The sequence below is a fragment of the Ictidomys tridecemlineatus genome, chromosome 8 (genome assembly GCF_052094955.1).
Source record: "Ictidomys tridecemlineatus isolate mIctTri1 chromosome 8, mIctTri1.hap1, whole genome shotgun sequence".
NCBI classification, from domain to species: domain Eukaryota; kingdom Metazoa; phylum Chordata; class Mammalia; order Rodentia; family Sciuridae; genus Ictidomys; species Ictidomys tridecemlineatus.
The window spans coordinates 119705045-119718110 of record NC_135484.1 but is presented as its reverse complement, the minus strand read 5'-3'; the positions used below and the strand labels follow the sequence as shown (position 1 = coordinate 119718110).

Sequence of the window (13066 nt, the reverse complement as noted above, 5' to 3'; positions counted from 1 at the left end):
GGGGGATAATCAGAATATTCTTCATCTTCTTTATGGTGGTGGTGACACAAGTGTATGTAAGTGCCCAAATTCAATGAACAACTGTACATTTCAAATAGACACATTTTATTTTATGTAAAGTCTGGCTCAATAGATAATTTCTCTTCAAAATTTGTACTTTGGCTATGTAATGAATGAATGAATGAATAAAGCAAACCCTTTATTCATAGATCCTGACACATCTGTATTTAAAAGGCTAGGCTATCTGAAACTTATACTGATAGGTGCTGTCATTACAAAAACAGCCCTATATTTAGATATGGGGGTTAGAGAAAATAGCTCTTTTAAAATGTCAATAAAAGACAGAAAGTAAGCAGAGTGCTAAACTGAAAGTTAAAAATAATAAAATACACATTTGCCTATTATAGAAATTGGCATTTTCTGTTCCCACTTAGGAACGGTAGCAGAAAATCAGGGTAGAAGCATCCATATCTCCTATTTGACCTTAAGTTCACAGCTATTTACACAGCTCATTGCAGTATTGCAGGGAGCTCAACACTCTTGTTATACTCATTGCTGCTGTAATATTATGGTACTGATTAGACCTGCTCCAGAGGAAGCAGTTTCTGATCTTACAATCCAAGATGCACCCCCTGCGCCCCCTGTGGAAGTGGGGGATGGGAGGGAAGAAGCATTTCAGTACCCAACCGCATCAAAATACAGGCAATGTTGGTTGAAGTATGCTGGATTTCAGATCTTGATTCCCACTTCAGAATGTCCTTCCGCCAGCCACTGAGTCTGCAATCTCACAGCTCGCAGGTGTATCTGCCTAGCAGTCTGAAAACCCCAACCCAAATGCAGCTTGCCTGCCTCCAGGCTCCCATAAGCACCTCCAATCTGCTTTTACATCAATCAACAGGTTTTATTTTAGTTAAGCCCTCGTGGGTAAAAGGTGATCTTCTGTGTAAAAGTGGCCGCAAAGTCCTGAAATAGTGCACGAGACCCGCCCTGGGTTTAAAGGACACCGCTGAGTGATTTCTGTTGCTTTTCAGGACTCAGCAGTGAATCCTAAGGTGGGTGAGGAGTAAGCCACCCCCGTTCTTATGAGTTCAGAGATGCAAAGAAGAGAAGGGGAGAGAAGCAGTAGTTCACTGGGCAGAGCAGAAGAGTCTGAAGGGGGAGGGGCGGGGTAGCAGTATCTTGCACAGATGAGAATCTAGGAGGCTTGCTGGGGGAGGGGCAGCTAGGCCTTGATCCTGGGCACTGCCCAACATCTGGAGCCCAAGACCTTCAGGGCCTCCTCTGAGGCTTCTTCTCTCCTTGAGCCATATGTAAATGCTCCCTAGCATGTAATTATTAAGGTAGGAAAAGTCTTTGGGTATGGGTGGAATGAGACAGTTTGCTGGAGCTGTCACTCCAAGTGAGTCCTCGAAGGTGCATAGACAACATGGAGATTGAAAGGGCTTGGGATCAGCTCACAGTAACTGTGACCCAGTACTTACTAGAGGCATATATTAGTTTCCAGAGAAACAGAATCAGATAGAAGCAGGTGGGGGTCAATAAGAGGGGATTTATGATGGGGACTTGCTTACTTGATTATGGAGGTAGAGGTGTCCACTTTATGCCCTATCAGCTGATGAACCAGGGAAGTGAGGGATCTCCAACTTAACATCATCCCTGCCCCTGTAACTAATGAAAATAAACTCTGAGAATGGGACTGGATGCCAATGTCTTCTGTGCTTTAAAAAAAAAAATATTTCAATCAAATACTTACTACAAATGAAAATAAGTCTAAGAAATTGTCAAACCTTTGTTGGTGCATGACATTTCCACTCACAGAAAAAGCACAAGTTAGAGCCTTAGGCAATAGTAAGAATAGCTATAGTTCTATTTTTAGAAAACATTTTTTAGAGGTGAGAAGGTGAAAAGAACAAGTTTTTCATGCTGGAGTGATTACACTTGGGAAACCTGCTCTGATCAAGCCTAGACTGAAGATCTACATTCAAGTTCAAGGCGTCTATTTTCATTGGGTGAGTGGTTGTGGGAGGGACCAGGAGGACTATAAGATCAGCCTTCGGGGAACCCTCTTGGAGTTCCAACCTGCTCACCAGATAAGAGGATGTCAAGTTTGCTCTCTATTGGGCTGTGTCGCGTCCTGCTGCTCCTGGCCACAACTGCCTTTTGGGCACCCCTGTGTGCTGCCGCTGGTGAGTGAGCTCTATGCGGTTCCCGGAGGTGGGGGAGCTGCCCGGCTACTACAGGGAGGCAGGCGGGTTTCTGTGAGAGTCCCGGGAACCCTCTCGGTTAAGATGAACGGTCTGGTTTGGTGGGGAGAGGTGCTGGACCTGACGTGGGTCATTGCCACCACACGCAGTTTCGCTTTCTTTTCTTTTCTTTTCTTTTTTTTTTTTTTTTTTTACTTTTTAAAAAATATTTATTATTTAGTAATCAGCGGGTACAGCATCTTTGTTTGTATGCGGTGCCGAGGATAGAACCCGGGCCGCACGCATGCCAGGCGAGCGCGCTACCGCTTGAGCCACATCCCCAGCCCCACAGTTCCGCTTTCTAAGCACCTTGCCACCCCGACATCCCGCGTCCTAAGTCGTGCTTACTTGCCCCAGTCCTGCGCCTTGCTCTTCCCTTTTGGACATCCCGGTCCTCTGTCGCCTCTGGATTCCCGAGGTGCAAGCTGAGTTTCTCCTTTGAAAGACATTGAAGGACCCTTTGAGGTCCGCGGCTCAGGGAACCTCTTCCCAACTGTATTAGGGACAGTTCGGGCTCCTGAAGCCCCTGCTCTCCTCGCAGTCATAGGCTGGTTTTCAGCTGAGCTCATTGGAGTCCCCAGTTAGGAGACCTTTTTCTTCTGGCCCTGAGCTGGTAGGGACGTCCCAGCCCCCATAGAGCCCTTCCTGCCTCTGTGAGAACTGTGGCTGCATCAAACACAGACTGAGGGAAGTGACCAGCTAAGATTGCTGAGTCAAGATCTTCTTGCTGGGGCTTTTTTCATTTCCACCCACATTGTCCCCTGGACTCCTGCGCCCTGGGATGCTGTCCCCACTTGTACTCCTCTCACCCTAATATGCTATCTATTTTCTAATATGCCTGTGTTTTCACCAGATCTCTATGCCTCCTTCCCTGTCACCCAACATGTCTCCTCAGCCTGTTGGCTTCCCCTCACCTCCCCCACTCCTGCTGTGTTTTCAGACCCATTTCTAAGGTAGACACTGCATCCTAGGTCTGTGCTTCCTGCACACTAGATACCCTGTCTCCCCAACCTCAGTCCTTTCCTCCTATTCTTAGGGGCCATTTCCTACAAGAGGTTTTATCCACTGCTGCCTCTGTACCTCACCCAAACTTTCTAGAGCCCCAACTTTTTTTTAATGATGTTTAGTTTGATTTCCTCTCCAAAAATTTTTCTGTTGACAAATAGTTGAATCTATTTCTGGGATGTAATGTTATGGATGCATTTTAGAATAATCATTTCAGGGTAATTAGTATATCCATCACCTCAAATATTTATGGTTTCCTTTTGGGCAGAACATTTAAAATCTTTTTTTCTCGTTATTTAAAAATATACAGCATTAAGTGGAGAAGCTTTGTTGTGTTATAGAACACCAGACTCTTCCTCTTATCCAAATGAAACTTTGTGGCCCTTTACCAGTGTCTCTCCTTTCTCTGTCCATTCATTTGTCTCTGTATGCCTGTTTTTTGTTGTTGTTGTTGTTGTTTTTTAATTTCTCTTAGAGTCCTCTACTTTCCACCCACATTGTCACAAATGAGAAATTTTCCTAGCTTTTTTTTTTTTTTTTTTTTTGAAGAAGTTTCTGGTGATAAAATCTGAGGCCTTAGTGACTGCTAGGCAAGTCCTCTCTCCCTAAGCTACATTTTCATCCTTAATTTCCTTTTGTTAAAAAGGCTAATTGATATTCTTTTGTGTGTATATCCCATAAGATTTGGGTTGGTTTGATTTGGTTTTTGCCGACGGAGTTCTTTTTGAGGGTGGGCTGCTGTTTTTCCCAGGGTGGCCTCCAACTCCAGGCTCAAGCAATCCTCTGTGTCAGCTTTCTGAGTAGCTGGGATTTTAGGTGTGCACTAGGTGGTTTAAGACAGTCTTTAAATCCACTCATCTATTGTAGGCCACTTAGGTTGCTGCTATATCTTAACTGTTGTGACTGATGCTGCAGTGGACACACAGTGCAGGGAATCCAGGGAATCTGGATTCCCATTACTTTGGTGTGAATGAGGTAGTGGGATTGCAGGATAAAGCAAAAATTTTAGTTTGGGGAGGAACCTCCATGCTATTTTCCAAAATAACTCTACTAAATTACAACACCAGTGGTGCACACCCCTTTTTTCCACCTTCTTGCTATCACTCTTTGTGTCTTCACAATGACCAATCTAATAAGTGTGACACAATATTTCCTTTTGGTTTTAATTGGCATTTGCATTCACTCACATATCTGTTGGTCATTTATGTATCATATTTTGACGAATGTCTCTTCAACTTCTTTGCCCTTGTTAAATATAAGGTTATTTGTATATTTTGTGTATTAAACCATTATCTGACCTATGATTGTTTTCTCCCAGTCTCGGGGTTGTCTCTTCACTCTATAAATTTTCTTCTCTGCTAGGCAGGAATATTTTAGGTTGATGCTATTCCAGTGGTCTATTTTTGCTTTTAGTTATCTCACCAGGAGGCCAAAACTATGTTTTCCATGTTCTTGAGCTATTGAAAGAAGAAAGGAAGAAAAAAATCATCTGTGGTATCTTCTTTCACAGGGTCCCATAGTCTTCGTTATAACCTGAAAATGAGATCCCAGAAGCATTTAGTGCACAGACAGTTCTTTGCTGAAGGTCTTTTGGATGACCAGCCCTTCCTGCACTATGACAGTGAGAGAGACAGGGCAGAGCCTCAGGCACTATGGGCAAAGACAGTCCTGGGAGCCGAGACCTGGAACACAGAGACCCAAGACTTGGCAGGGAGTGGGAAAAACCTCAGAATGACTCTGGCAGATATCATCAGTCTGCAGAGGCAGAAAGAAGGTGAGTGTGGGTGGGGGGAAGGGTCTTTCTGCAGAAAGGCTGAGGGCAGAGAACAGGGACCTCTCTTCTCACTGCATTTGTCTGGGAAGGGCAAGCGTGGGGTCCATAGAGCTCAGCACATGGACATTGAAGAGAGAGAGAGCCATGCTGGGATCCTCTGTGGGCTGGAGTTTCTCTTGGTGGGAAGGGAGGCAGAGGCACCAGGGGATGCTAAAGTGACTGGTGGATGGGGGCAGGGTCTCATTCCCTCCAGGAGTCTTGGGGCTGTGAGATGCAAAAGAACAACCGCACCAGGGGCTTCTGGGATTTCTACTATGATGAGGAGCCCTTCCTCTCCTTTCATCCTGTGACTCACAGCTGGACAGTGCACCCTTCCTCGGCTCAGACTTTGGCTATGGAAGTCAAGAAGCACTGGAAATCGGATGATAGTCCAAGCAAGGCTCAATGGGCCCATGTGCAAGGAACAATTTGTGGAAGACTCCAGAGATATCTGAACTCGTGGATAGCCTTCAATAAGACAATAGGTACCCCAGCCCCCATTCCCCTAGAGCCTCAATATAAGGGGCCTTCTCTGTACTATGGGATGCATGTGTTCTCTGTGAGGGTGATGTATTCTGATTTCCCCATCCTTTTAAACCACTGCATAAAGACAGGAGGGTTTGGCAATCTATGACTGTCTGGGCCACAACGAGGAAGTACCCTGAGCCTCAGGTAACTGGGGTTAGGCAGGAGTTGAGCCCTCTTCTGCCCACCTGCCTGCCAACCTGCTTATCATGTAGAGCTCCCTTGTGGCCTCACAAAAAAGGAGTCCCCGTAACACCCCCTCCTCACATCAACATGTGCAAGTTAGAATGTGAGGCCACAAACCCGAGGCCCATCCTCCTGCCAGTCAGAGGACTGAGGCCCTCAGCTGAGAGCAGATTTGCAGCAGGTCTGGTGTCAATGAGGATGGTCAGAGACAGAACAGCAGAAAGAAACAGCCCTGTTCCCTCTGCCTCCATTAAGGGGAATAAGGCTGGATCACATGGCTGACTGTTTCTGCTTTTTCTTCTCTAGTGTCCCCAGTAGTGACTATTACCTGTGGTGAGGCCTTGGAGGACACCATCAACGCCACATGTTGGGCTTTTGGTTTCTATCCCTGGATTATCTCTCTGACCTGGCTTCAGGATGGGGAACCACTGAGCCAGGACACACAGCAGTCTGGGAGTCTCTTGCCATATGGGAATGGGACCTACCAGACCTGCGTGTCCACCAGGATTCCTCAAGGACAGGAGCAGAGATTTACCTGCCATGTGCGACATAGTGGGAAAGAGAGTACTGGCACTGTGCCCTGTGGTGAGCCTGGGTGTTCCCAACTTGGTACATCAGTGACCCGGGTGGTGAAAGGGAGGAAGTCTAGAGGTTCTGGAACCCAGATGGTAGTATGTGTGTTTTCAGGGTCGACCCTGCTGCTTCAAAACCGATGGCGAGCCTCTCTAGGTGTGGTTGCTGCTGTTGATGCTATTCTTCTTCTCCTTTATGTGCTTTGGAGCAACAGGAGGGAGACAATTTCAGCTGCAGAGGGTTCAGGTAAGAAAAGTGGGCAGTGGATGGAGATGGCAGGGTCATTCTGGGTTAAAGGGTCCCTCATGCCTCATGCTGCACAGAGTGCAGTGGAGGTGACCAGACTTCTGGAACAGGCGGACAAAGTATAAAAGGATCTGTGATTTGTGTTCTTTAGAAACTCTAGAGGAATCCCACAAAGGCTATTGCCTCTGGTTTCTTCCTGTCTGCCTGCCTCTTTCCTGTCTCTCCACCTGTCATGTGCAAACCAATAAGAAGAACCATGAGGCCTGTGGCACCGGTGCCCTGCCTCTGCTTCCCCCGGGAGGCCCATGTAGAGCAGGCCCAGGGGTCTTCAGCACATGTAGTCATCTTCTATCTTATCAGCATCTCCAGTCACTCTTCAGGGGTGTCTCCTGTGTGTGTCCACTGGGTCACTAGGGCATGTACTCCATCCCAGGCCCCACCACAATGGTCGTCCATCAGGAGTGGCTTCCCAGATGTTATGGAAAAATGAAAAAGCAGATGCCTCCAACCATCTGGGGAGAGAGACCAGCCATTGTGGGGCAGCTGTGGTCCCTGTTTTTGTCCTACCTGGTGTTAGAGTTTCCATGTGGAATATCTCCCAAAGGCTCATGAGTTGCAGGCTTGGCCCCAGGTGTTGGTCCTACTGGAAGTTGTAAAGCCTTAGCAGGTGGGCCTAGTTGGAAGAGGTATTCCTTGAAGGGAACATCTTGTCCCGGGCTCCTGGCTCTCTCCTTCTGTGCCACCTGGCCACCACATAGCCACCATGAAGTGAAGAGCGTCACTCTGTCAAGTGCTGGCCATCATTATTTTCTGCCCTATCACTAGCCCACAGGAATGGGGCCAAGGGACCCTGGGATGAAAATGGTGAAACTTGAGCCAATGTAAATCTTTCCTCCCGAGTGTTTCACCTCAGGTGTTTGGTCAAAGTAGTGAAAGCTGACTGTGACACTTAGGGTTTCCTGTCCAGCCCCAGAGGGCACGGTCCCCAAGGATTGTGTGTGTTGTGTGTTGGGTCTGTGCTCTATGGCCTCTGCTCACCCTGCCCTCCCTTGGCTATTCTCCTTTATAAGATGGTCATTCCCCTGTGCATTTGGAGTAAAGGATGGTCAAAACCATTCCCCTGTCACCAATCAGTTGCTGGAGGGGTCAGGAAAAGAGAAAACAGGAAGTTGGTGTTTCAATAGGAAACAAAGTTGAAGCATGTACAGTTAGTTACTGGTTTGGAGGATCTTTCTGTTGTTTCTGCCCCTTCTGTGGGGTCAGCAGTGGGGGTGGTGAGTGGTTGGCCCCTTGGGTCTGGGAAACCTGCCCCCCAGCAGGAGCTGTCCAGGTAACTCTCCCTCCAGGGCAGATGGTTCAGTGCTCTCTGCTGCTCTCACCTTTAGCCTCTGCTGAAGGGTAAAAGCTAGTTCTGGTTCTCTGTGGGGAAAAATAGTTGCCTACTGCCACCCCTGTCCAGCACAGGTGGTGAACTAAGGTCACTCGTGTGAATTTGGGGTGATGCAAAATAAAACACAAAATACCTTTACACAAGCTTCAGGACAACTTTCCCAGCTCCCAGCCTCAAGTTCCCCTAAAGGAGAGCAAAATAAAGTTACAGAGGCTGGGGAGAGAGAGGGCAAGCACATTCAGAAGTGGGCTTTTATTTGGGGAGATGCTGTTTTTTAGAAAGTTCTATCCAAAAAAAGGCAGAAGGGGTAGGATTACAAGGGAACAGGTGAGTGTAACTCAATCCCAGCGGTACACCTACACCTGAAGCCATGCCTTGCTATCTGAGCTGGGACAATGTGAAAGTCACTAAGAAATGTAATAATTGGTCAGAGCCCCCTGGGTCAGGACTTGAAAGTATGTTCATTCAGAGTGGCTCCCCACAGCCTGCAATTTCACTGGAACATTTGCAGAAAAGAGTGAAGGTTAGGTGTTCATATTTCCAAATTTCTTCTCTAAATATTCATAGCCAATAAAAATATTTCCATTTCCAGTACATTTTTTTTTCTTTTAGAAGCAGTGAGGATTTACCCAGGGGTGCTCTACCACTGAGCTACACCTCTAGGGTTGTGGCCTGTGTGAGTCCCTGCTAGGGCTGGGAGAAAGAAGGTGAGGCAGTCTCAGGAAGCAGAAGCCCTTGGGGAGTAGCTGATTTCCTGGGGCAGATGGGCCAAGTAGGTCCTAGGAGGGTAAAGTACAGATTGCGGACCTGAGTAAGTGTTGGGAGTCAGGGATTCTGCATCTGCTGTGTGTGGGCTGCTTCAGGTCAGGTGAGCAGCAGACCAGGGGGCAGCATGTTTTTCTGGTTGGGCCTGCTGGTGCTCCTGGACTTCCTCGTGGGCTTTCCAGTTAGGAGCTGCTGGCTCAGGGCTGAGAGGAAAGGATGCTGAGCTGCTGCTGGAGCAGACCCTGCTGGGTGAGCACCTGCCCCTGCAGCAGAGGAGGCCTGGATATTAAGGGGGTAAAGGCCTGTGTGTGAACCCTGTGCCCAGGATTGGCAGAAGGAACTGCCTTCTATGGCAGGTCCCTATTCTGTCAGGAATGGTTGGGCAGAGAAGCAGGCACTGGGCTTCACTTTGGGATCTTGTCCCTTACTTCTTTGGTCTTTCATTCCCTTGAGTGATGCATGGTGGAAACTGAGGCAGGTGAGGCTGCTTATAGATTTAGGAGAGGAGGCTGGTGAGGAAAACTAGTGGGGGCATTTTCTTCTCTCACTCAAACTCTGAATCTGATTTTGGAGAGTCTGAGAAGGGAGAGGTCCTGAGGAATAAATGTCATATTCTGCAGTCAATTGAACACTGACTTTTCCCTTCTCCCATAGCTCAGGAGCTCACAAATCCTGAATCATCAGCAGATGGTGAAGAGGAACCATAACAGCACCTTGCAACTGGGGTCAACCTTCCAGAATGATGCTGTGGAACACATCTGCCCTGAAGAGTTGGAGCCCTCATGTGATGAACTGGAGGATCACATTGATGGACAGGACAGGGTTGGAACTTTGAGGTGTCCTTAGGCTGAGCAATAGGGGTCAGTTGGCCTGGGGGAAAAAAATGACTGGCAGGTGCTTATGGACTAAGATGTTCAGAGTAAGCAACCCAGAATGTATGTGAATCAGACACCAGCATCTTCCACCATCGGTCCAGCTGAAGCATGCAGAATGGTGAGGAAGAAGACACTCCATATTGAAGAATATGACTTTTTATCCCTAGGGACATTTCTCTTCTCAGAGTCTCCAAAATCAGATTCAGAGTCTCTGTGAGAGAAAAAAATATCCCCACTATTCATCCTCACTACCTCCTCTCCTAAATCTCTCCTGCATCTTGGTTGTTCCTGATTTCCTAGTCTTGCAGTCTCCAGGTGCACCTGGCCCAGAGACTCAACAGGGTTGGGCACTCTTTGTCTTCAACAAGAGTAGGTTCAGGACCCACCTGGAAGCAAGAGCCTGGTGAGGGACCTTGCTTGTGCCTGTGCTTCCTAAGGGAATAATTGGGAAGCTGGATAGGTAATTTACTCATGCATATATATATTTTTTTAATTTTGTTGGTATTGAGGATTGAACCCAAGGCTAGCACATGCCAGACAAGCACTCTACCCCAGAGCTACATCCTCAGTGATTTTTCACTTTTTGAGATATGATCTCAGTACTGTGCCCAGGTTGAACTCACACTTTCAATCCGGCCCCAGCCTCCTGAGTAGCTGGGATTGCAGGTGTGTGCGCCCTACCGAGACCCTCATACACTATTTATCCAGAGGTGTGTTTGTTGACATCATCGTTCATATTTTAATTTAAGTATTTAAGTATTTTATTTGCTTATTCTGAATTATTATTTATTGTTCTGAGTTTTTATTTTGCATAAACTTTTTAAAATTTTAGAGCTGGGGATGTGGCTCAAGCGGTAGCGCGCTCACCTGGCATGCATGGGGCGCTGGATTCGATCCTCAGCACCACATACAAATAAATATGTTGTGTCCACCGAAAACTAAAAAATAAATATTAAAAAATTTTCTCTCAAAAAAAAATTAATTCAAGTTAGTTTTTTTCTAATTAAAGAGTGAAATATTTATGTAAGATTTTTCATGAAAAGTAAGGACCCTCTTTGTCTCTTCTTGATTTTCTACCTTCTTAGGTACTACAACTTTCAGTGTTTTAGCTGATTCTTTTCTTGTTGTTGTTGTTATTGTTGTTGTTACTAGAGACTGAACTCCAGCTAACACATTCTGGGTAAGCGCTCTACCACTGAGCTGCACACCCAGCCCTCAACTTTTGCCTCTGTAACTCTAAATACAGAGCCTTTGTTAAGGCTGCTGGCTTTTTCCTTTGCAGGATCTGTTGCAGAAGTCAGTAGCAATTGCTCTCTCTTCTCCTTCCCTTCCTCCATCTTCCAATGTTTTCATCTGTAAATTATGTTCAGCTCAGATATTCCACTTTTGTTTCCATGACAAATACTCTCATATATAAACTTCCACACTTTTCACTTCTGGTACATCATTTCACTCCTGGTATAACAATCCTTGGGAGTTAATAATCACCTTTGTTTTTCTTTTGATTATTTTTTGTGCTCTTCTTAATAATTTAACATTGGTAATGTTGCTATTTATATGACTCAAAAATGTTCTGACTTTGTTAATTTTTTTGTTTCTTATTTTATTTTTATTTTATCTTCTTGGAAATTAATATCCATCCTGGGCCCTTCTGACATACTTGCATCTGGACTAGGCTTCTGTATCTGGAGCAGAAACACCATACCAGCTACTTGGGAGGCTCAGGCAGGAGGATCACAATTTTGAAGCCAGGCTAGGCAAGTAGTGTAATTCTGTCTCAAAAACCAGGGAGAGGGCTGGGCTTGTGGCTCAGTGGTACCATGCTCGTCTAGCATGCATGAGGCACTGGGTTTGATCCTCAGCACCACATAAAAATAAAGACAATAAAGACCATAAAAAACTAAAAAATATATTTAAAAAAAAAAACAGGGAGAGGCAGTAGGCTGGGGATATAATCAGTGAGAGCATCCCTGGGCTCTATCCCCAGGAGCAAACATGCAAGCACACGCACAACTAAATTAGTAACAGAACTCACTTTTTTACTGTAGCAACTTCAAGTTAACCATTGAAATAATTTTGGGGGGGCAGTACTGGGTACTGGGGATTCAACTCAGAGATGCTTTACCACTGAGCTACATCTGTAGTCTTTTTGTTTTTGTTTTGAGACAGGGTCTCCTTAAGATGTTGAGGTTGACTTTGAACTTGCAGTCCTTCTGCCTTAGCATCCCAAGTCACTGGGATTACAGGTGGGCACCACTGTACCCATGATTAAAATCATATTTAAATATAAAACAACATACTGTTAAACTATAAGCACATGGTGTATATCAGATCTTTAGTATTTTTCCATCTTGCAAAATGGAAACTATGTCTTTTCAACAAACCCCCCCCCACACCCTCTACCCTGGCAACCAGCATTCTCTTTGCAGATTCTAAGAGTGTGACTGCTTTAGACACTTTATAAGTGGAATCTTGGAGTATTTGTGACCTCCTCTGCTTCCATGAGGCCAGAAGTGCACAGTACAAACTGTAGTCTCTGAATATGAAAACTTAAATATAATGAAAATAATTGGATTCTAAGGTCGACAAGTGGTGGCACTCAGTGGCCAAAGGCCTTAAGGTGGATATGGCTTCTGTAATGGACACCAGCCACAGCAACAGTTGGAGTAGTGTGGCTGGTGCCCTGATGACATTAGCTTTATATCACTTATCCTGATATTCCTAGAAGTGAAACAGTAACAAAGCCTACTTATTTCTTACTTCATGTGTATAAGCTAAACATTTCTGGGACAAATGAACACACATCTGCCTTGGTTCATAAGAACACAGATACAGTCCCTCCATCATCTACCAGACTTGAGCCAGTTTACAGACCCAGAACCCCGGAATGAAGGGAAGTCAGCTTCCTGGAAGAAGGATCCCTTTCAATGCATTACTGAATATTCCTACAGTTCATCTTACTCCCAGCCTTCATCAAGGGACCCTATGTGCTATTAGTAGGGAAACTGCATTGGGGAAAAGGAAATAATCAAATATTTTATTATTGGACATTGACTCTAAATTGACACTCATTTCCAGAGACACCAAATATCACTATGGCTCCCTGGTCAAACAGGAACTTATGGAGATCAGAAAATCAATGGAGTTTTAGCTCAGTTTCTTTTCAAAGTGGACCAAAATGTTAACCCATTCTGTGGTTATTCCCACAGTTCCTAAATGCATAATGCAGTAAACCATTTCAGCAACAGGCAAGGTCTCCAGGTTGACATATTGATGTTAGAATGGGGGCTGTTGTGGTGGGAAGGCACCACCTTCTAGCAGAAGCTGCTAGAAATGCCTCTACCTAGGCAAATAATACTGTACTCCTGGATAGACTGCAAAGATTAGGGCTACCAACAAGGACCTAAAAAATACAGGGGTGGTGATTGCTACCCCAACCCCATTC

General features: G+C 45.7%; 1 protein-coding gene across 1 annotated transcript; it reads left to right on the top strand.

Moving 5' to 3' along the window:
- The first annotated feature begins 2086 nt into the window (after nucleotides 1–2086).
- On the top strand, nucleotides 2087–11734 carry LOC120888909 (MHC class I polypeptide-related sequence B-like). Its single transcript, XM_078020309.1, has 6 exons — nucleotides 2087–2186; nucleotides 4759–5022; nucleotides 5259–5546; nucleotides 6079–6357; nucleotides 6460–6591; nucleotides 9401–11734. The coding sequence occupies exons 1-6, from the start codon at nucleotides 2099–2101 to the stop codon at nucleotides 9451–9453; spliced, it is 1104 nt and encodes a 367-aa protein (XP_077876435.1). The 5' UTR covers nucleotides 2087–2098; the 3' UTR covers nucleotides 9454–11734.
- Nucleotides 11735–13066: the final 1332 nt, after the last annotated feature.

Coding starts and splice junctions, on each gene's coding strand:
- LOC120888909 (XM_078020309.1), top strand. CDS start 2,099: ATGTCAAGTTTGCTCTCTATTGGGCTGTGTCGCGTCCTGCTGCTCCTG. Junction 5,547..6,078: donor AGCCTTCAATAAGACAATAG/GTACCCCAGCCC, acceptor TTTCTTCTCTAG/TGTCCCCAGTAGTGACTATT. Junction 6,358..6,459: donor TACTGGCACTGTGCCCTGTG/GTGAGCCTGGGT, acceptor GTGTGTTTTCAG/GGTCGACCCTGCTGCTTCAA.